The sequence below is a fragment of the Maniola hyperantus genome, chromosome 7 (assembly GCF_902806685.2).
Source record: "Maniola hyperantus chromosome 7, iAphHyp1.2, whole genome shotgun sequence".
NCBI lineage: Eukaryota > Metazoa > Arthropoda > Insecta > Lepidoptera > Nymphalidae > Maniola > Maniola hyperantus.
Window position 1 is genome coordinate 8713614 of NC_048542.1, and position 24791 is coordinate 8738404.

General features: G+C 35.8%; 1 protein-coding gene across 1 annotated transcript; it reads left to right on the plus strand.

Moving 5' to 3' along the window:
• Window positions 1-941: 941 nt before the first annotated feature.
• On the plus strand, window positions 942-24717 carry LOC117984003 (uncharacterized). Its single transcript, XM_069499843.1, has 11 exons — window positions 942-1211; window positions 9526-9869; window positions 11205-11344; window positions 12807-12979; window positions 14127-14316; window positions 16391-17316; window positions 19904-20253; window positions 20586-20725; window positions 21710-21882; window positions 22483-22672; window positions 22769-24717. Exons 1-11 carry the CDS (start codon window positions 1153-1155, stop codon window positions 24695-24697), a joined length of 4614 nt encoding a protein of 1537 aa, XP_069355944.1. The 5' UTR covers window positions 942-1152; the 3' UTR covers window positions 24698-24717.
• The last annotated feature ends 74 nt before the right edge of the window (window positions 24718-24791 follow it).

Below are 24791 nucleotides of genomic sequence, written 5' to 3' on the forward strand. Positions count from 1 at the left end.
CGAAAGCGTTTACACCAAAATCGCACAGTTACTCATCCATAGTCCATACCCATGCAAAAATCGAGTCAATCCGTTGCACCGTCGCGTCGCGTCGCGACGTGCTTGAAGGACAAATCAACAAACCAACACACTTTCGCATTAATAATTATTAAATATATATAAGATGATATATATCTTCAACGGTAGGGTAGGTAACGCCAAAATTTTTAGCAACCAGCATGGCTACGGAACCCTACTTTAAGCGTATTTCCACTCGCACTTGACAGTTTTTGTATTCGTTCGAAGAGGGCTGTTAACAACGATCTAACTTACCTACTGTTAAAAAAATCGATTGCATGATATCGTTAAAACTGCATTCGTGCATAACGATAAGTCACAGTTCTATCGCCCTTGTAGAATTTAACTAACCCGTATTTAACTAACAATTTACTATTCAATTTCAATTTTATGCTAATTGTCCACCAGCAATATACTAAAGCTAGCTGTCATTTTCAATCAAAGTCAATCTGCAAATTTTTCATCATTCATTAAAATCAGCTCAGTAGTTCAGGCGCTATGGTGGGACACACGTAAAAACAAACCTAATAATATCTACATAGGTAGATAGATACATATATTGCTGAAATTATAACCCTTCGTTCTGGCTTTGCTGAAGTCGGGTAAAAATATATTAACCTCCGCGCCATCGTCACCGTCATTTGTTATTTAACGATGTCTATTGACATTACTTTAAAGAACATTATGATTCCACGTGAGTCCAATACTTAAAAAGATTCATATCATAAAAAGCTCGGTACACATTAAACATTTTACAATGCAAATAATTCACATCACGACGGTTTCTTGTAAATGAAAAATGATAGTACGTAGACTCTTGTAGTATGAAGCCTGAACGGAGTATTTATTGCAATGCGGATAGTCTGAACGCTTGTAGTCGTGAACAAGCGAGCTTAGTACACGCAGCGTTCGAATTTCATAAATGGAGGGAAATTCGCGTAACTTTACACTGCAGTAAAAACTAAAAATTAGTAATATTTATGAATTAAAAATTAATTAAAAATATAATTACAGTGAAATGCAAGTCGATGTTTAAAAACTAGTCTATCCTCTTTTGTTGAATTTAAGTGATTTTATTTGTTATTTTTTTATACGATGTTATTATTCTTATTTTTTGTTTTGGTGTGCTGTGCGGTGAGATGCGATTATGTAAGGTAAATAAAAATCCTTTTTTATTTATTTAAATCGATAAAATAGAATGTATTATTTTCTTACTTTAAAGCTTCGTAGTAAATATAAATTAGTTAGGCAGGTAACTATTTAGAAGCTTTGTTGTAAAAGCGGATTTCTTTGCTTTATTTGGTTATTTTAATTTTATTTTTGCTCCTATACTAACTATAGAAAGCGTTTCCTAGATTCTAAGAGAGCTTTCAAACTGTGTAGTAAAAATGTAGGTTCAAATTCTATCATAAGTATTAGGTAATCAATCCGTTGTAAAATAATATAATCTTTAAACTACTTAAACTGACAGGTCAAAAAGTAAGTTATGCTAATTGCTAAACACTACTTTTATACAAGGAACATAGTGAAAGGTATCCCCGTAGCACTACATTTACTATTTGTGTACCTACAATATTTTGTAGGTACGTACCTACTGAATTTTCGCCAGTGTCCAAAATTTTGAATTAAAATTTAATTGGAAGAGGCTACAATAGGCAACGTTAGTGTGGTCTACTTTTATTTGATTTGCTTAATTATTTAGACAAAAATTAGGTAGGTACCTACCTACGTACCTAACGATTTTGTTGATTTTTCTGTTATAAAAAAAATCATCTACTTATTATGTTTATATGTTGTGTTGGTGTCACATGACATAACAACAATATCGTTCGTCAGCAAAACAACAAATCTGTAGGAATCACGTTTACTATCATGTTAGCTAATACGAATGCCTCAGTGACATAGTGGTGCCCAGTCAGCTGTATTATTGTATGAAACACAAATAATATGGCGTCCGTTTCCTATTGCCTAAACGTAATTACGTATGACCTCGTGACTCATTAATAATATCTACCTAAGAGCGCTAACACACTGGGACGCCATGGCGACGTCACCGGCTACGTATAAAAACAATTCGTATTGAATTTTTTTTTACATTACGCCTCCCTCATTCAGTGGCCAACTGATTAACTGTATTTGTTTGACTTTGAGGTCTCTACTGCAGTGCTGTTGTGTTGCTTATTTGGCAACCTCATTTGGTTGCAGTAGGTACTCGGTAGCTAGAGGTAGTCATGGCTACGTAGCCAGTGACGTCGCCATGGTGTTCCAGTCTGTTAGGGCGCTTTACATGACATAACACATAGACGTACCTATGACACTATACATAGAGACACTTACTTCTAATTGATATCATCCGTAATATAAAATTGGTTACTAACCGCGGTCAAGACCTCTCATAATATATAAGGCAACTATCAAGCAGTGGTCAAATTAGGCCTAAAAACCACTGAATAGATACAGAAGTGATACAGCAATAAGCTTATCGCCGCGGATAATGTACCTACAACTAATAAAAACAGACGTATTTGCATATCGTTGCAGCGTAATTAATATTGCGATATTAAAGACAGTAGAAAAATAGGTACCATTTCTAAAACATTCTTTAGAATTTCGTGACAAAAACTCTGAACTCGAGTGTTTTCTATAATCAAGTTCCAGTACTGCTTTATTCCTTTTTAGGGTTCCGAACCTCAATAGGAAAAACGGAACCCTTATAGGATCACTTTGTTGTCTGTCTGTCTGTCTGTCGGTCTGTCAAGAAACCTACAGGGTACTTCCCGTTGACCTAGAATCATGGAATTTGGTAGATAGGTAGATCTTATAGCAGACATTTGGGGAAAAATCTGAAAAGCGTGAATTTGTGGATACATGCCACAAAAAAAATTAAATTGTGGTCATAAACTAATTTTTAGTATTTTCAATTTCGATGACTATAAATCAAGTGTGATATCATATAAAAGGTCTTCACCTGTACATTCTAAAACAGATTTTCATTTATTTTTATGTATCGTAGTTTTTGAATTATCGTGCAAAATGTCGAAAAAATACGTCTGTATTACGGAAACCTCGTTGCGCGAGCCTGACTCGCACTTTTTTGTTTTTTTGATGTAAAATTAGAGTTCCTATATATTATCATCTAGCATACTGACATAATTGAAGTGCAGTAAATCAGTAATGGAGCTTGTACAGGCTCAACAGGATGCAATCTTCACCTATCAGCTGAGATCGTCAATCGTTAACCTTTTAACATCAAAAAATGAACTAAATTAATGATTTTCAACTTTCTTTCCTTTCTCATTTTGAGACTAATCGTTTGGAAGGTGAAGGTGAGTAACGGACAGACAAACATTAATTTTAGAGATGCTAATAATCTGTTTCGTAGACAACACGATGTTTTCTAATTAAAAACTCGTTTAAAAAACAAAAACGTGTTTGAGAAATCGGAAGTAAAAATAATAAATTTTAAAATTATAACAAGGTTAGTTTGGAAGGATACCCGATGCTGGGATTACGTTTGTTGGTAATTTATTCGCATTTAGGAACCATGAAATATATAATTTGGGCTAAAATAGTCAATCATCATCATCGGCCGATAGACGTCCACTTCTATTAGATATAGGACGTAGGGATTTCCACACGCCACCCATGAAAAGAGCAATGCTTGGAGTTTCTCTACGTGATCCAATCAGAAATGAGGAGATCCGTAGGAGATCTACAGTAACAGACATACTTAACTCGGGTTGCGAAGCTTAAGTGGCTATTTGCAGGGCACATATAGTTCGAAAAACCGCTAAGTCATTTGGTAGGTAGATATTGGGTTGCGGTCTCAAGGAGCTAAAATGGCGACCTCATACAGGAAAGCGCAGTGTTGGCAGAAACAATATTTTAATATCTTTGGAGCCCATTTAAAATTTTCCAATATACCCAAAACAGAATCTAAACTGGTACCTCCCAATTACAAAACCACAGCATCTTCGAAAATTTCCTAGAAATTAAACTCAAAGTTCTTCGTTTCTTTCTTCTCAACGTTTTTTCTCCTTATCATATTATTATTGTTGCAATTGTCGTATGACTTTCAAAACGTGTTTATTTTACGTCCCGCGTAATATTTGTCTCCATTTTTCTCAATTCGTGCGAAAGAGGAAGTACTTATCCGATGTCCACAAAGGGCTCCTCGGTTATTCACTTTGTGGAATAATTCATGTGCCAACAAAGAGCTCTTTACAAAATATTATAAATAGCTTGTTGTACCAATTATACGCAATTTTTTTTCTCTCATCTCATTGACTCTAAAATATTTAGGTAAGTAAGTAGGTATATAATGCGACAGGTCGAGATAGCAATCGGGGAGGGAACGTTCCGCACACCCGCGCAGCCATCGCGCTAACTCGGTGCGGGCGAGCGCGGGCGACGTGCGGGTGTGCGGGGCGTCCCCCTGCCTCATATCCCGATTGCCATCTCGACCTGTCGCATTATATACAGACCTACTTACTTACCTAAATATTTTCGAGTATAATATATTGTATTTATTTGCTCAGAATATTTTAGGCGCGTGGGTCCGGTGGTTTCGACATCAATGGTCCTTATAATGTGATCATCGGTTATAAGTTAGTTAACACTGCCTAATTTTTTCCATAATAATATTTTCAATTAATTTATAAAAGTTAAGTTATGCTTATGCTATTATCAGGCGCGTTTGACACCCTCTAATTAATTATCGCCAGTACATCATTTAGGTATCGTACAAATTCTACCATAAAATATTATTGACAATCAATAAATGTAGTAAGATTTTGATTATTTATTATTATTATACCTGGGCTTAATTATACAATAGTAAAAAAGTATTTTTGATTATAAATAATAAATAAATATTTGATTCAGAAATATAACTGGCTGGGTTGTAAATGATCAGGTAGAGTGAATTAACTATAGGCATTCATAACAAGTACCTACCTTTTCAATTATATCTTTACTCGTAGCACTTTCACTGAATAACAGATAAGGTTTTGTCCTCCTACAATGCTATTATTATAAGTTTATATTCACATAAAAATATCCCGATAAAAGCACAACATGCGACAGACAGCCGTCAAAGCTCGCGACTTTCATGTTCACACTTCATTCGTGTTATCAGATTTCCACGATAACCGTGTACAACCGTGCCCTATATTTCACATATTTATCAATATAAATATTTACATTACAGGTAGGTTACACGTGAATATATTAAAAATTTGTTTTTTTACCAGATTTTGAACTATAATTATCGAACCAAATTGCGATGATATTTAATTTTATTTTCAACGAAGGAATGGTATGATAGTTTAATTCCATTAAAGCATTAATCATCATCAAGCATCAAGTTCAGTCAATAAAAATATAATAATTAATACTTTTGTAAAGTAGTTTATTCCTTATGTACGAAATATCGAGGCACCTTCTTACACCTTTATGATTATTGCAGCTGTTGCGTCATATACTACACTTAGACACTAAAGAATCTGGGTACAATAAATATCTTTCCCTAAATTGACCCCACTAGAAATCGAATTCAACATTTTCTTGCTTGCATGGCAGGCGTTCCCAAATCCCAACAAAATTAATAGGCGCTAAGTGTTTGTTTTACGCGAGATCAGATTTTTTTTTGAATTCCGAATCAATCGTATGTCTGCTACCGATACGACGTTTTCAGACATCAGCGATCGGCGAATTAGTTGCTTTTCAGGAGCTCAATATCGCAATTGAACGCTGCACTCCGCACGCATATAATCTCCAGTCGTAGCGATCAAGTCGATTTTATTTATTATTTCAATACAGCGATCGAATGCAGAAAGTCGTCAAAACGCGATGTAGCATCGAAACAATCATTAAAACGCGCAATTTCAATACAGCGATCGAACGCAGAAAATCGTCAATGCAGCATCGATGCAATCGCAAAATCGCCGATCGCTGACGCTAAAAGCATCGTGTCTGCTGTTGCCTAAACTACTACAGTAGCCAGTAGGAAATATTGCACATCAACCTTTAGAAAGATGTTTCGGCTTCCTAGAGCGTTGTCTCTGTCACTCAAACATATGTAACGTTTTATCGGTTTCAACGACAGAGACAACGCTCTAGGAAACCGCTATTTCTTTCTAAAGATCGATGTACAATATTTCCTGCCGCGTACTTTAGTTGGCACGTATGTATAATTAATTTTAAGAACACCAGTTTATTAAGATGTTTATGGATAATTTGTGTACTTAAATAATATTGTGCTTAACTGTCCTCGTCGATTACAAGGAAATATAAAGAAGTATGAATAAATTATTATTCTAATCAACATAGTCTATGTATGATATCATCATACACTTACCAGTCTATTTTAACGATATCAATACTTCAACATAATATTATCTAACAGAATCCAGAATATAATATCTACTGAGCATTACTTAGGTACCTAGTGATTTTTTAAATAAACTGCACAGGTCAAATCCTTCAAACGGCAAACCTGAAGACACTGTTTACATAAATTATAATATGTATAGTAAATTAGTATACAATCTGACGATTGAGACGATTTTCAGGATGCAAAGATCTTTGAAATCCAAGCCCTCAATTTATTGTAGTAACTTAACGAGTTTATACTTTGTTAAATAATAAAAGGAAAAGCTGACTGACTGATCTATCATTTTCAAACTACTGGAGGTATCGGGCTGAAATTTTGCAAATGGCATGCAGATAGCTATTATGACGTAGACATCTGCTAAGATTTTTGAAAATCCAAACCCTAAGGGGGTTAAATAGGAGTTTGAAATTGCCTAAGCTAATAAATAATATGAACATAGATATTATAATATGTTAAATGTACCTTCGTTATTGATATGATAACGTAATAACCCAAGCTCCGAGTTATGATGTAATACTATGGCCATTGAACTCTACATGTTATAGTCTTGAGATACAATGTCAAGGTTGGACTTGTCTACAGTGTTTATAAATCGTTGAAGCGGAAATCTGTACCTATTAAGATACTAAACTAGCGGCACGCTATGATGGCCGGTTTGACGTTTGTCCGCTCATGAAGTTCCGTATTAATTGATAACGACTTTGAAGGAAATAATTGTATTACTTTATTGACGATAGTGATGTGCAGAGATTCATAAATTTTATCGAATGTAGTTTTAGGTTTAGGACTCAAAATTTATTTATTAAATTGATTTCTTAAATGTATACAAGTGTAGAAAAATCAGTTTGCACCATTTAAGGGGTGAATGTACTTGTGAATATGAACAATTTTCACTATGTGGACAAACCTCTGAAATCGCAAAAAAATATCAATAAATTTTTAAAAATGGAATCTAATACGATCGTCACATAGGATCGCTGGCTAGCACAACTACTACCTCCGGCAAACTCGCGTCAATGCTCAATGCAAAACAAAGCAGTTTCGAATTGACGTTGCTTCGAAAAGTATAAACTGTCAGTGCAATGCGATTGTGATATAGTTTTGACCTGGCTTTGGATTTCAAATATTGATACTGCATTACTGTTGACCCTTGCTCGTTAATTTGGACTCTGTTCAAGCCCTTTGTTGTGGATTTCGTCGATATGACCGAACGTACGCAGAGAACTGTTCTAAATAGTCAGACACGTGAGTTCCTAATACGCCTTCGTAACTATTTCGATCGTGAAGCTCAAAATGGAGGGCCAATTTTACCTATAACGTCAGTGGTTGAACGCGTAGCTGATGCGCTTAATATTGGACAACGAACTGTTAGACGGATAACTAAAAAAAAATATGGCGAGACTGGCACAGAAGAAAATAAACTTCACACACCAAAAAAGAGAAAACGAGCAAAACCAGTCGTAGGCATCGATAGCTTTGATGCCGATGCTATCCGAAGACATGTTTACGGCTACTATTTACAGAAGGAGTATCCAACAAGAAAAAAGTTGGTGCATTCACTGAAGGAAGCTGGATTATTCTTCGGTGGGGAAAGTTCTTTAACGAAGATTTTGAAGACCATTGGATTTCGATACAAAAAATGTAACAAACGCAAAATATTGATGGAAAGATTTGATATAGCGATGGCAAGGTATACTTTTTTACGGCAAGTGAAAGAAATCAAAAATTGGCAAAATGTTGTGTTCTTGGATGAAACATGGCTTAATGCTAACCATACTGTAGGCCGTTCTTGGAACGATGACACAGCAGCATCTACTTCCAAAGTTCCTGTAGGAAAAGGATCGCGACTTATAATTTGTCACGCCGGAACCATCAACGGGTTTGTCGAAGGTTCTCTCATGGCTTTTGCGTCAAAAACCACTGGAGACTATCATGAAGACATGAATGGAGAAAAGTTTACTGAATGGTTTACCTCAATGTTGTGTAGCCTCCCTGAACCATCTATTATAATTATGGACAACGCCCCATACCACTCGATGCAAATTGACAAGCCACCTGCCCAATCCCAAAAGAAAGCTGATATCGTCGCATGGCTTCGTAAAAATGGCGTAGATGCAAACATGAATATGTTAAAAGCGGAATTAGTACGTCTTTTAAAAGAAAACAAACCAACCAAGATCCGATACGTCATTGACGAAATAGCATTAGAACATGGGCACAGAGTTATACGGTTACCGCCTTACCATTGTGAGTATAATGCGATTGAGTTGGTGTGGGCTCAAATTAAGGGATATGCTGCAAGACACAATACAGAACCCCCATTTACCACAAAAAAAATGCTAAAATTATTAGAAGAAGCTTGTGAACATGTGACTAAAGGAGACTGGGAAAAGGTTGTGAATAGAACTGTTAAATTAATAAGGGAAGATTATGAAAGAGATGTGAAAATAGATAATATTATAGAAAACGAACATATAATTATTAATGTATGTGATGATAGCAGTGACGACAGTGAAAATAGTAGTATGGACGAATCTGATTAATTATGGCCTTTTGTGGCACCTTTTTCGGTATCTTTTGTATTCATATGTTTCTTGTGTGCATATAAAGTATGTATATTCATTTTCGTTCAAATATTCAGTTCGTTCAAATAAATTAAATAAACATATACATTTTTGTTTTATTAAACCTATTTAATCAGGTACAAAAACAAAACTTAATTGTTTTTTGTTCGAGAATAAATTGACATTCCACATCACTATTGTAATGTGTCAAACCGGCCATCATAGCGTGCCGCTAGTGTAATAAACAGTTTGTTGGTTTATAAACCCCGACGCATACCCCATATTATGTACGAGTATATCACAGAAACTTAAACCCATGCGGACGAAGTCGCGGAAATTTGCAGCTAGTACGACTATAAAGAAAGTTATTTATTTAGGTAGCTGTAAATTCAAATAAATATATAATATAAATAAACCTATAGACTACTGACAAATAGGATACTTTTCAGTTGCGACAAAGCCGAGCAGCTTTCTTGCAGTTTACACATTTTTTTTTTTCATTAATTTCAGCAACAACTACTACATAATTGAAATGCCAGAGGCAGAAATCGCGAAGGATTATAACACTCCCTTCAAAGTTTACTGGAATGTGCCAACCAAGCAGTGTAGACAAAGAAACGTGACGTTCGACAACTTGGCAAAGTTCGGTATCATACAAAACCAAGACGATAACTTCGAAGGCGGAAGAGTCACAATAATGTATGACCCAGGCGTATTCCCAGCTATATTTAAGGGTGATAGTGGAAAGTATAGATACAGAAATGGAGGGGTACCTCAGCAGGGGAATTTAGAGTTGCACTTGACCGCATTTAGAGAGAGCCTGAACAAATCCATACCGAATCCAAATTTTAGCGGTAAGTTCCCATTTCCTATTTTCATTTGAGCATATTAAAAATCGTAAATATAGAACCACTGCTAAGTTTCTTGGAGTGAATCAAAAAATAGATTTTAGCTTAGAATATAGATGCTAGACTTGGATGAAAAACCAATCCATAATAATATTATAAATGCGAAAGTGTGTCTGTCTGTCTGTCTGCTAGCTTTTCACGACCCAACAGTTTAACCGATTTTGATGAAATTTTGTACAGAGTCAGCTTATGTCCCGGGAAAGGACATAGGCTACTTTTTATCACGGAAAATCAAAAAGTTCTCACGGGATTTTAAAAAATTTAAATCCACGCGTACGAAGTCGCGGGCATCCTCTAGTATTTTTCTAAGTCTAACAGCCGTACTCAGAGTCGCTAATCGTTACTTAAGATTGAGTTAAAACAAGACAGATTTATGTGAGAGATATAGCTCTGTCTCGTTTTAACTAAACTTAAGTAACGATTAAGCGACTCTGAGTACGGCTGTAAGCTGACTTTACAAATTGGTAGAAACTTGAACTAAACACTTTTCTAGCTAAGCGCTTTCAGAGACATATGCGCGAACTGCCATTATTGTTATTTTTAAGATAGGTTTGATGACAATCATAGATAGTTTATGTTACTGGTATAGTACGGAATACGGATACCGAGGTGGTGAGCGAAGTGAGCCGCCGTCATCCGTAGTGAAACGGATGTAGCGTAGCGAAGCGCAGAGAGCGCGCTTTACGCTCAGTAACACCATAGAACAGACAAGACCGCCTTTTTCTTCATTCTTAGTTCTAACGAAGGTTTGGTTTATAGACTGCAAATTAGGTCTTGTTGAATCTCAACATGATTTTCCCGAAGAGCTTCCTGATATTAATGCCCTTGAATATAAAATTTAATAAGTATCTAATAATATAATCAATTGGTTAATCTTAACAGTAACTTAGTAAATCTGAAAAACGATTTTCGCTCTTTTTCGTAATTTTTTGCACTTTATCGGACACACGCAGATAATATTGATATTAATTACTAGTTAATCTTAATTCTGATTGGTTCACACATTAGCGGTGACATACGTTTGTATAGCTATATATATTTGTATATATAGCTTAGAAATAGAAAACCTATAATTAAAGAATCTAAAATTTAGTTTAGGTTTAGGTTATGGTACAACAGAATTAGCACCACTGCCGTTCCAATTAGATGTAAAATAAATAATCATAATAGATAGATATATAGATACAAGGGCGTCTTCTAGGCAAGCATTGCATGGAATGTGATAAAATGTTACACGGCAGGAAATGTTCGATGATTTATATGAATGGTTCGTAATTCCAGGTGTCGGTGTAATTGATTTCGAGTCCTGGCGTCCGATATTCCGGCAGCAATTCGGCACACTGACGCCATACGTGGACTTATCCATGAATATCGAGAGGAAGAGACACTGGTGGTGGCCTGCTTCATGGCAAAAGATGGAAGTATGTAGATACAATATATGTATAGTACGGGACAGGTCGAGATGGCAATTGGGGTATGAGGCGGAGGGACGGCCCGCACACCCGCGCTTGCTCGTCTGAAAGTCTTTCGATCTGTCGCGTACGATACCTTATCTTGCTTTTGCTTTGCGCTTGCAATTTGTCAATAATGTCCCAGGCTTAGAAAAGAAATGGAAAAAACAATTATGTAGGTTTAAATGCTATATTCAAGTCTATAACTGAATTGGCTTTGTCAGGCACTCTTTTTAGTCGCATCTATTCCTTAGAGTAATAACGCAGGAGATTTTCTTTTTTGAGGGAAGAGAATCTCCAACGCCTTTTCATTTAAATTTCCCATTCCTATTGAAAAATAATTCTTCCAATAAAAGAAGGAGAGATTTTAGAATTAGAAATTCTCTACAGTAGAGGTTTTCAGTAGCTTTTTGGGTCATAAAATATCACCAATATCATTTTGTACCTAAATCCGTCAATACAGTAGGTAGTAGGTACTCATCAACTATTTTGTTCAAAATCACAATATTATACCTGATATGGTTATTGTTGTACTTACATTCTTATCGACGATTTTGTGCTTCACAAATATGCATCTCAGCATCTGGTATTATGAAATAAAGCAAGACTGCATATGGCACTCGTTTTAATCAAAACAAATTCCCACTGAGTGATTACACCTAAATGGTTGGCATCGTTGCCCTAATTACACAGATTGCATAATTAGGGTCGACCAGATTTGCTTTACGATAACAGCACAGTAGTTTAAAAGGGCTACGAGTTTATGGCGTGACAAATTAATGGCCATAATATGCATGTCATAACCGCTTAAAAGTTATGGGAAATAGGGCCTTTAAACTATAGTCCGCGACAGGTCTAGATGGCAATCGAGGTACGAGGAATGGGGGGGGGCACCTACTCATTATGGCGCGGAAGTCCTCGTCCACGCCTCGTACGTGGCACGGTTAAATAATATAATAATAAAATTCATCCCTTATTAAGAGATACCTACTTTTTGAGATTCAGCAATTATTTTTTATTTTTTTATTTTATTTATTTTATATCTAATTAGAACGGCAGGGCCACTTACACTAACTAGATGATTAAAAATAAATTTAAATACAAATAAAGGTACAAGAAAAAAGACATAAAATACAAAACGATAAAAGATCAAAGAATTTTGAATATGTACGCTGAGAACATTGAATGACATATTCATGCAATGCTCTCAGCGTACTTCAGTAACTCCCGAACCAGTATTATAGACCCATCATTAAATGGGTCCCATTGAGCATTATTGTCCAAAAGCGCGTTGAATGATGCTAATGAACGGGGTATAGGTGACATACATCTAGCAACAGTGCGATGATGTGGGACCACGAAAAGTTTATTTTATTTTATTAAATTATGTCCTTCTTGCAACTGAGAACCAAGGATGTTTTTACTTTTCCAGGCAACTAAACGTTTCGAAGACGCCGCAAGAATATTCATGCAAACGACACTGTCTATAGCGAAGCAGATGCGGCCAAACGCGATCTGGGGATATTACGCGTACCCCTACTGTTTCAATATTGCCAACAACGCTATGGAGAATTGCTCAGACCTAGTTAAAGGCGAAAATGATAAGTGAGTTGCAAACCTACAGCACAGAATATGTAATTGTACTAACGAAAGTAATATACATCGGCCTTTAGAATGAAATTTCGGCTTTGTAGAGCGTTGTCTCGGTCACTCATACCTATATGACGTTTTCTTGGTCTGAACGACAGGGACGACGCTCTACAAAGCTTCTAAAGGTCGATGTACATTACTTTCAGCTGCGTACTGTACATTCGTTTACTTGTCTCTATTGAAGCAATCGAAACAAAAAAAACAATGAAAGAGCTGTGATAGGTTAGTGGGATATGACGTCGGTCTCCTACATATTTGGGGAGTCCGGGATTCGATCCCGGGCCGCACTTCTCTCTAACTTTAATGAGTTACGTAGGTAGGTATAAGTACATTAGCTCTTGTACCATTTACTCGTAACGGTAAAGCAAAACAACGTGAGGAAGCCTCCATGCCTGAGAGTTCTCCATGATGTTCTCAAAGGTGTGTGAAGTCTGTCAATCCGCACTTGGTCAGCGTGGTAGACTATGGCCAAAATCCTTATCACTCTGAGAGGAGACCCGTGCTCATCATCATGATGATAGAGACCAGTACTCGTGATCATGATGATGATGTAATAAGCGAAAAATAAACAATTTATGATAGCGGTGCAAATCCGGTGGACTATGGCTAAACCTTTCTCATTCATAGAGGAGACCTGTGCTCAAAGCGGGCGATGGGTTGAGATGATGATGATGATGGTCAATTGCAGAATTATTGATTACCACAACATCTGTTAGGATAACACTGCCATAGAATTTCAGATTCGATCTCTCCAACTTTGATGCTAAGTAGTTGGAAGTGATTTTATTTAATTGGGATCACCACAATGACAATCTCCCTGGTGCAGTGATAATATCACTGGAAGGACCCGGGCCCGATTCCCGGCGGGGCAATTTGGAAATTTATAATTTCTAAATTAGCTCTGGTTTAGTCTGGTGCGAGTGGGTGCGGGGCTAGTTATCAACCGCTTTGATAGTTACTAAAGGCAAAACCAAGTCAAGCGCACTTTAGCATTCCGGCGCGATGCTGCGTAGAGACCGATCACAGCTCAGATTAAGAAGTATTGGGTTTAATAAAAGTGCCATACGCCTACCAATACCAACCAATTAATTTTCAATTCCAGAATCTACTGGCTTTGGGCGGAGAGCACAGCCTTGTATCCCTCCGTGTACAGTTCTGTAAACCTCTCGACCTCTCAGCTCGCGGCGCTCGTTCGAGGCCGGATCACTGAGGCCAACAGAGTGAAGAAAGCTGGCTCCTTAGTGCTACCTTATTTTTGGTATAGATATCGAGATGGCGGTTTTATGAGTGAAGTAAGTATACTTACTAGTCTGATATCCTGATGACGTCATGCAATCGTACAATAGATAAATGCGAGAGACATATAGCGAGCGAGTAGGAGCAGCTTAGTCAAACAATTTATTCAAAACTAGCTTATGCTCCCGACCTCGTCCGCGTGGACTACATAAATTTCAACCCCCTATTTCACCCCCTTAGGGGTTGAATTTTCAAAAATCATCATAATAGCTATGTACTAGCTTGCCAATTTTCAGCCCGATCCGTGCAGTAGTTTGAGCTGTGCGTTGATAGATCAGTCAGTCAGTCAGTCAGTCACCTTTTCCTTTTATATATTTAGATAGGTCTTTTTGATAGTCGGTTGTTGGATTTGTAAGATGATATTATAGTGGTGATAATTCTTTATCACCATTTTATAACTTAAAACTAAAGCTACGAGGGTTCCAAACGCGCCCAGGTCTGAGTAGAGCCCACAACAAACTCCAGGCATTTCATTGGAGGGCTAATTTTATTTAGGTACCTAAGTCGGCCGCGACTTTTCACGGTCAAACGAATATAGGTCAAGTTGTAGGTATCTCGTTTAGTGGACTGTATGTAAATCTGCAAATCTTTAATTTCAGTCAGTCCAGTGACTTGTAAGTTATAACAGAAAATGACAAAGCATAGAAATATTCCGTACGCTCCATTATATCGTAAGGAAATCCCTACAGTGGTGGGTGGTGCATATAATACTCTACCTCACGCGCCTTCTCTTCGATTGAAGCTCAGTAACTGTTTTCAGTACAACTGTTTGCAGTACCTAACAGTATTTTAAGTCGGCCAATCACGGCAACAGCCAGTATCCATGAGGCACAGTACGAACCATTCATGAGCCTGTTGCAATTTAAACAGACGTGAGTTTGTAGCCAGGAGTTTCGAATGTCAAAAACGCGCCTTCTATGCTTTGTCGTTCACTGGTTGAATGTCGAAATACGTGTATAGTATGCAACAGGTCGAGATGGCGATTAGGATGGGGACCCGGTGTGGGCGAGCACGGGTGACGTGCGGGTGTGGTGGGCGTCCCCCCGCTTCATACAATACCCCGACTGCCATCTCGACCTGTCGCGTACTATACATACATCCATTCCATTCTATTGTAGTATCAAGAACTTATGTTAACAATATTACCATTCATGACATGATCAACCCATCACCGGCTCACTACAGATAGCTCGGGTCTCCTTTCAGCGTCAGAAGTGTTTTGGCCATAATCTACCACGCTGGCCATGTGCGGGTTGGTAGACTTCACACACCTTTGAGAACATTATGGAGAACTCTCAGGCATGCAGGTTTCCTCACGATGTTTTCTTCACCGTTAAAGCGAGTGATATTTAATTAATTAAAACGCACATAACTCCGTTAAGTTAGATGCGTGGCCGGGATCGAACCCCTGACCTTCGATTAGAAGGCGGACGTTCTAACCACTAGGCTATCACAGCTAAACGTATTACCATTACTTAGTTGAAAATACAATAATAATAAAATTGATTATCAATATACTTTAAAACCCACGCTTTATCGAGGAAATAACGAATACCTAATAAGATTATAACTATTCCATAAGTGAATACTACCTTGTAATTTATTATATTATACTAAGTACATACCTACTTTATTGAGTCTACGTGCTACAGCTACACCATAGTTTATTTAATTGGGTATATGTTATCATGTAGGGATAAAAATATACCTATTATGTATTTTATAATAATGTTATGTTTACATTGAGAGGGAGTTTTTATATATTTCTGACGATTAAAAGTTAAGAAAATATACCTATAGGTATAAAATGATATCTTACTGACATAATTTAACATGTAGGTAGGTACCTACGGCTCATAGCGCTGGGTCTAGAAACTTAAATTATGCCAATTTTTGCTATAACGTAAAGATCCCCAGTCCTCTAGTAAATTTATATTAACACTAGCTAGACTTCGTCCGCATGGACTACACAAATTTTAGTAGTTTAGCTAAGCGTTGATAGATCAGTCAGTCAGTCAGCTTTTCCTTTTATTTGTACAGATAAACTGATAATATTGTTTCTACTTCCAGGTAGATCTAACAGCAGTATTAGAAGCATTAAACAAAACAAATGCGTCTGGTCTTATTATGTGGGGAAGTTCGAGCGATGTTAACACACTTGACAAATGTAATGAACTTTATAACTACGTTGAAAATACACTGGGGCCGATTATCAAAAAATATGTACAACAAATTAACAGAAGTTATGACGAAACAGAAGAAGAAGCTGATTCTGAAAATAACAATGAGTATGACGATGCCTTAGTTAGTTCAACTGAAGCAACTACATCTCTCGAAACAAATTTAAATGAAATCGAAACTACTACAAATGATATGTTTAGAATAGGAATCTATCTAAATTTTACTTCATTACCACAAAACAACAGTAAAAATATTTCAAATGATGAAGAAGAGCAATCAAGTGCAAGTTATAATGAGACTGACAATACTAAAACAGATTCAAAAACTCTTCATGAAATATCCTTCTGGGATATACTCAAAAATCAGTTTTATATTGAGAAACGAAATAAACAAACTACTAGAAGTGTAAATAAAGCAGAAAACTCTGAAATGTTAAAAATAAATGACACATTCGATGAAACTTCCAAACAAAATTACGTTACTAATATGGAAGATTCAACTACAGAACGGGTGATTTCAGAGAATGTTTTAATTAGGGTCTTAGATATTAAAAGCGACGACTCTATGGTGATAATTGAAAATAATACTTATCCTATTAACAGAAAATCTGCAGAAAGTACAAAAAATATTAATTTACATAACGGAAATAGCAATTTGATTACAGTTGTAAAGACACCACCGATTGCCGCATCAGCAAATACAAAAGACGATAATTCCATTATAGGCACTTTTACGGAAACATTAACAGATAGCTCAGAGAACTATTTTATTATCAAAGAATATGAAGGAAACAAAGATTCAGTACAACAAAGATGAACGTGACTTAACAAAGGACAATAGTGATTATGAGTACCGTTGAATTTATAGCTGCAAATATTACCAAATAAACTTCGAAAGAAGAAAGCATGAAGGCACCATCTAATGTTTTAAATAAACACTAGGATAGAATACAATTATTGATGAAAATAAAAAATGAAGCACCGAAATCTATGGATGATGTACTATGTAGTGGAAATACTATAATTGCGAGTTTCTGTTGTCCGGAGTTCCATCGTCTTTTAAAGATCTTAAAAATATAAAAAACATCACATAAAAATATGAATTTAATCGCCAAAAACCGCACTGTAGTTATAAATTTTTACTTACTTAGGTACTTATTTTTGTGATTATCACAGTTTTATTCTTGTAGATCGTTATGAAGAAACAATATGCCTGATTTTATTTCATTTATTATGCTACCCACCGATAGTAAGGTTCATTCAATATACAAACTGCATTTATTGTGACCTCTTTGTCTCCACAATGCAAGGTAATACTTACGGGCTACGTGCTTTCTCCAACTTACTCGCAAGAGATTCCGGCCGCGATACTGGGTTCTAGGCAGTACTAGGTATAGATTACTACAGATCAATAGGGTTGATTCGCACTGACTGTATCGATGCATCAATGTGAATCATTATTATTTGTGTTTTACACAGTAGGTAGGTACACTTATGTGTGTGTAGCTCTACAAATAAGTAATTACTTATATGTACCTACCTATAGAATATTGATAAGTTTTGTTCAAGTCAGCTTAAATTCATTTAAATCTAGCACAATTTTTTGAACGTAGGTAAATGACAGTTTTGTAGTAGGTAATGTTTAAAATTAAAATTGTCCTTTAAAGATAGGAATATTTTTTATCTAGAATGTCTTAACTTACTAGGTACTAATTTCCTATAAACTACCTACCCTGCCTTCAAACCCCGTGTATGCCACGTCATGTTCCAGAGAGGTTCACAGAGATGGTGTTTGTAATTAGATTAAGTTATATATTTTAAATACAGTTTGTTCAATAAAAAATATGTTTTTGTCACAAGTTGTTTTTTTCATACTTACACTGTTTTACTGGTTTATAAATAATTCTGAGAACTTCTAAAGGAAACTAACTCTACACGGTAATTTTCTAGTCGTCTGACAAAAGCAAATCAGTTTTTTTATATTTAGGTAGGTTTTATGAATTAGAACTGAAAACTTAATTCTGCGGAACATAATACCTACCTACCTAACAAGATAAAGGAACTTTGTGTTTCCTTTTCCTTCAGTCGTACCTAATTAAAATTACCTAGAGGTACTTATGGTTTACAAAAATAATGCGCTCTTTTTCCTTAATATATTAATTAATAGTTATTATTAATTAACAATTTATGTCGACAATGATATAGGTAGTTAGATAATGGTATTACTAGCAACATACTAAATAAAAAAAATACGTAGCATTTTGCTATTTGCACTTAATTCAGATCAGCCTAGTCTGTAGGCCAAAGATAAAGCTTTATTACTGGTTTAATTCTGTGAAAATATTAATCGAAGAAATCTTTACTATCGACATACCAAAATAAAATTACACTTCGTCCGTCTGCCTGTCTATTGACGTATCACGCTGAAATTCTAGATCTAGAATTAAGTTATTATTAGTCCCGAAAAACAATAGAATTCGTTAGGTATAGGGATTAAATTTTTTCTCGATCTAACTCCATAACTCCTCCTTTGAAGAGATTTTACAAACTGAATCGGTCACTTCAAAAACCACATAAGTCATACAATTTTTCAGGAATCAGTAAAAACTGTATCATTCATATCTCCTAAACTACTGAAAATCGCTGAACATACATAGGGGTGATTTTTTTGTGAAAAATTTGAATATAAGGTATTCAAATTTTTCTTTTAGACGTCACATCCCCGGCCACCCTGTATACTGGCTTAATAAACTGATAAAGCTAACCTAAAGTAGGTTCCTGTATATATTACGATGTAAAAGGACTTAAAGCTTACAGTTGTGCACGTAGTGTGCTGTACAGGAAAACGTATTTTTGCTTGGATTTTTAAAACAATAATTTGTTGCTGTTTAAATTTTCGTATTGAAATTGATGAAAGTTTTTTTTGTTATGTTGTTCCACTGGATTTTTGTTTTGGCAATATATGTGGTGAACTGCGATGTCAGGTAAAAATTAAGTTTATTAAGTATGCCCTATTTTTATATCTACAATAGGAACATTTATTGACCCGGGCCCACACAGCCACTCAACTCTAACTTTACGGAGTTATGCGTATTTATAGCAATTAAAATATCACTTGTTTTAAGGGTAAAGGAAAATATCGTGACGGAACCTGTATGCCTGAGATCTCCATAATATTTTCAAAGGTGTTTGAAGTCTATGCCAATCCGCACTTGGCCAGTGTGGTGGACTGTGGCCTAAGCCCTTCTCGTTCTGAGAGGAGGCCCATTCTCAGTATGGAGTTGGCGTTGAGTTGGGATGATGATGACGACGAGCCCGGGTGCAACCATCGCTGTATAACCCGCAACCATCCGGAAGGGTGAAGTTTTCTTTAAAAGTAAAATACCAATTTTAACCATTTCAGCGAAAACTATATCCTCGAAATGCCAGATAGTGATGTTCCAAAAGCTTACAACACCCCCTTCAAAGTTTATTGGAACGTTCCAACCAAACAGTGCAAATATCAAAAGAATTCCATACCCTTCGACAACATTTTGCATAAATATGGTATTAGCTATAATAAAAGCGATAAATTCGAAGGCGAAACGATTACAATAATATATGACGGGGGTTACATGCCGGCTATACTGAAAAGTGATGGTGCGAAGTACTCAATAAGAAATGGCGGGCTGCCTCAAGAAGGGAATTTGGAACTTCATTTGACTGCATTGAGGGAAACCGTGTCAAGGTTAATTCCCGATCCAAATTTTAAAGGTTAGTACTTTTGTGTTTTCAAATGTGTTACACTAGCTTATGCCCACGAATTCGTAAGAGTGGACTACACAAATTGTGTATGGATTGGTATCATAGGGTTAATTTATGCCAGTACGTGGCGGGCGCAGGCCATGCCACGTACTACGCGCGGACGAGGCACGGATTCAAAACACACACGGTGAAGCATAAACTGCTTCATATAAAATGCTCGTGATGTTCGCGATGTTGTGATGTTCGTGATGCTCGTGATGTTCACGGCCCTTGCCCGCCACCTGCTGGCATAAATCGTCCCTTATACTTTATTTTCAAATGTGATCGTTCATCTTTATCAGGTTTGGGTATAATAGATATGGAGAACTGGCGTCCAATATTCCGACAACATTGGAATAAAATGACTAGTATTACTGACTTGTCATTGAGTATTGAGAAGAGGCTATATTGGTGGTGGCCCACTTCCTGGCTAAAGATGGAGGTACTCGCTTTAACTTTAATGAATATCGTTTAATAGAAAGAGAGCCAGCACGTGCCAGACCTTCCCATATTATATAAAAGCTGAAAGTTTCACTGCGTGTGCGTATTGTCCCCAACACTGGGAGGAACGTTTGTTTGGATGTTTGTTTGGATCATGGCGGCTTTGGGAGATAATAGGTGGTGGTGGTGGTGGATAATAGGGTAGGTAATACACCTTTATTAGGTGTAAGAAATCTTACGTCAAAGTATAAAGTCTAATTTTTTTTATATTTTATTCGGAGTAGTATTAGAAATCACGTTATGCATTGACAGACACTTAGCGTCGTGGGTACCCCCGCCAGACACCCTTAAACGTTAATAATTTATTAAACTTTAAAGGTGTCTGGCAAGGGGGTTGCCACTATACTAAGTATCTGGCGCATGACGTAATTTCTAACTGAAGATAATAAAACTACTGAAGAAAATAAAAAAATAGCCTTTATGCTTTGACGTCAGATTTCTTTACACCTTTATTACCAGTTATCTCCCAAAACCACCATGATTGAAACTAACATCCGAACAAACGTTCCTCTCAGTGTTGGGGACAATACGCAGAGGAACTTTCAGATTTTATAAAATGAGGAAGATCTGACACGTGCTAGCTCTTAGGCCATAAGGTTTACTTCTTAAATAAGTTAGGAAATATGACTCACTAACACAACACTAACTCAATAAAATCAATGTGTGAAACTGACAGAGATAATTAAACTATTTTCGACTAATTTTGAAAGGAAAATTACATACCTACAATTATTTCCTTTTACCACTGGTTCAGAATACGACCTAGCGAGAAGAACCAGTACGAAGCTCCTGCTCAGCATAGTATATCTTTTACTTCGTCTCTACTCCAGTAACTCTATATTAAAACAATTTTGAAAACGAAGTAGAATTTGTCATTTTTAGAAATAGCCACAACATAGTTCAACTCAATATAGTTAATTTTTAGGCTATAAAACGTTTTGAAGATGCTGCAAGAATATTTATGGAGAAGACGCTATCGACAGCGAAGCAAATGCGGCCACAAGCAGTCTGGGGTTACTATGGATTCCCACTATGTTTTAATATGGGTAAAGATATGGAGGAGCCCTGTTCAAAAACTGTTAAAGAAGAAAATGATAGGTTTGTGTCTTGTACATCAAGTACCTACCTAATCTTTGTTTATTTTTGACTAGATTATGCCCACGACTTCGATCGCGATTTAGGTGTTCAAAGTTCTGTTCTACCCTTTATTTTCCGGCAAATAAAAGTAGTGTATATCCGTCTCCAGCATACAAGCTGTGTAATAGATACCAAGTAGGTGATGCTCACAACTTCATTCATGTGTGTATCCCTGCCCTTTATCGGGATGCAAGCTATCTCTTACCTCCCCGGATGGGTCGTAAAGCTATCAGACAGACAAACATTTTTTCGCATTCATAATATTATTAGTTAGTATAGAAGGCAAGTTACTGACTGACACCTGATTCCACTGCTAGTAAGTAATGATGCTAAGATGGAAGTAGGCTAACTTAGAACTTTCTACGTGGCATCGTACCGGGACGAAATATTTAACAAATTATAATTTCCAAATTGATCCTGCCGAGAATCGAACCAAACAATTCTGCTTATAATATAAGACCACAGCAGTCGCCACTGCACCAGAGAAGTCACTGGCCGATGAACCTAACCATGACATAACCAGAGTAATAAAAATCCTTACCAATTATTTTTCTATTTCAGAACTTACTGGCTATGGGCCGAAAGCACAGCTCTCTATCCCTCAATATACAGTCCTTCACAGTTTTCAACATCTGAGCTGGAGGCGCTAATTCGAGGCCGCCTTATGGAAGCCAACCGAGTGAAGCAAGCTGGGACTCTTGTTCTACCTTACTTTTGGATTAAATACCGAGACGGAGGTTTCTTCAAAGAGGTATTTATATTAATAATCGTACTATGAAAAACAATAGGTTTATTTTGACTAATAATGTTAAATTTTAATTTACTTAATTTTTCTTTTTAATTTCAGAAAGATTTAATAGCAGTATTTGAGACGTTACAGAGAAAAAATGCATCTGGCCTTGTTATATGGGGAAGCTCAGATGATGTAAATCTATTCGGAAAATGCGAGAAATTGTATAATTACGTTAACAGTAGTTTAGGACCAATTGCGAAGAAGTATATACAGAGAATTAACAAAATACATAATGATAAAATCAAAGCAGATTCTAAAAATGTAAATATTTCTAATGTTACTTCAAACAATGTTGTGACTACGACACATACAACAATTTTAAATAATGATAATGATACAACATACAATAAACTTATTACTACAGAAAAATCTGAAAACATATCTTATATTATCACTGATCAGGATCAACTTAATAAATTTTTATATGAAACTGATGATAATAAAACAGATGTAAAAAGTTTCAACGAAAGTAACATCTGGGGTATAATTTCATACAGTACAGAAAGTATTGAACATACCAAACCATATTTCGATCTATCAACATTTAATCAAATAATTTCATACAAAAATGCCTCGTTAAATAATGATTTACCTTTTACATCAAAGATTTTATCAATCAATGACTCAAGTAATGTTTTCAATAACAAAAGCGATAATCTCTTTGGAATAATTGAAAATACTAACTCTTCAACTATTTTAAAAACAAACGATACAGGAAAGGCTATTTTGAATGATTTAATTAGGACAGCAGTAAATTTGACGCCTCCCTTATCAGTCTCTTTTAATGTTACTGAAATTACAACAGAAATTGATCCAGAATTTATACAAACTATAGAACTGGAACAACAACTTAACAATGTTTTTTACGAAACAGATGATAATGACACAAACATAAGATCCAACGAAAGTGAGATCTGGAGTATAATAGAATATCAAAAAAATCTTGAACCAGAAGAGGGTGCTATAAGTATGAACAATACGCAGTATGAAAGAAATCCCGAAAGCTTAAACCAGAAATATACAGAATCGTATTATGCTAATCCATCAACAACTGATAAAACAATTTTTAACACAAATACTTCTCTAAAAAAGTATTTATCTGCAACAGATAAGCTTTTATCAGAAATTGATTCACCTAAAACCGATCCCATACCCATGTTATTAACAACTAAAATTACTACAGAAGTTGTACATAATTTTGATAAAAACAGAAACCTGATTAATGATTCTTCTGATAACATAGAAGAAATGGTTATGAAAGAAAACAAAACTGCAGATGTAAATTCGGCTGGTCCTGTGAACGTATCAGCAAATAGTTATAAATATTATTCACAAAATGTTAGCCAAAAAGAGCAAGAAATTAAAAATACCTCTTATAAAAACACTATAGCATCAGATAGTAGAGAAAACGATTTTTTAGGCTATTTAATAACAGTAGAAGTTGATTCTAATAATAGTGTGACCACACCAGTCAAAGATTATGACACAAAAATACCTGAAAGTCTAAATCCAGAAACCAATCCAGAGTTTATCACTTCTCGAAACAATGAAGCGCCATATATTATAGAAAACGATATTTCTGACTATTTAATAACAGTAGTAGAAAATTCTTCTATCCCTATGAATTTATCTGTGAATGATAATAATGCTGAAATAACTCTTGAGAATAGAGAGTCAGAAAACAGACAAGGATTAATTTTTTTACCATCAAACAATTTTGGAACTAATTCGAAAGATATTTCACAAAATGTTACACAGAAAGAGCAAATAATAAACAATTTCACTTTTCCTAATATTGAAGTAATAACCAATATAGAAGACGATATTTCGGATGATTCATTACCACCAATAAGTAATTTGACATCAGTAGTAAATGGTAACGATACTGGTATAATAGAAAATGCAAAAGCGGGAAATAGCCTAGAAGCTACTTTATTTTCAGCAAACAATTTCTCAAAAGATATTTCACAAAATGTAAAATAAGATGAGCAACTGATTAGAAATACCACTTACCCCAACGTTGAAGAAACGATTAGTATACAAAATGATATATCAGACAATTCTGTAATATTAGCAG

Excerpts from the sequence above, each read along its gene's own strand:
- LOC117984003 (XM_069499843.1), top strand. The coding sequence starts at position 1,153 with ATGTTATTATTCTTATTTTTTGTTTTGGTGTGCTGTGCGGTGAGATGC. Across the intron at positions 1,212-9,525 it reads GTGAGATGCGATTATGTAAG|CAACAACTACTACATAATTG; the intron begins GTAAATAAAAAT and ends CATTAATTTCAG. Across the intron at positions 11,345-12,806 it reads CTTCATGGCAAAAGATGGAA|GCAACTAAACGTTTCGAAGA; the intron begins GTATGTAGATAC and ends TTACTTTTCCAG.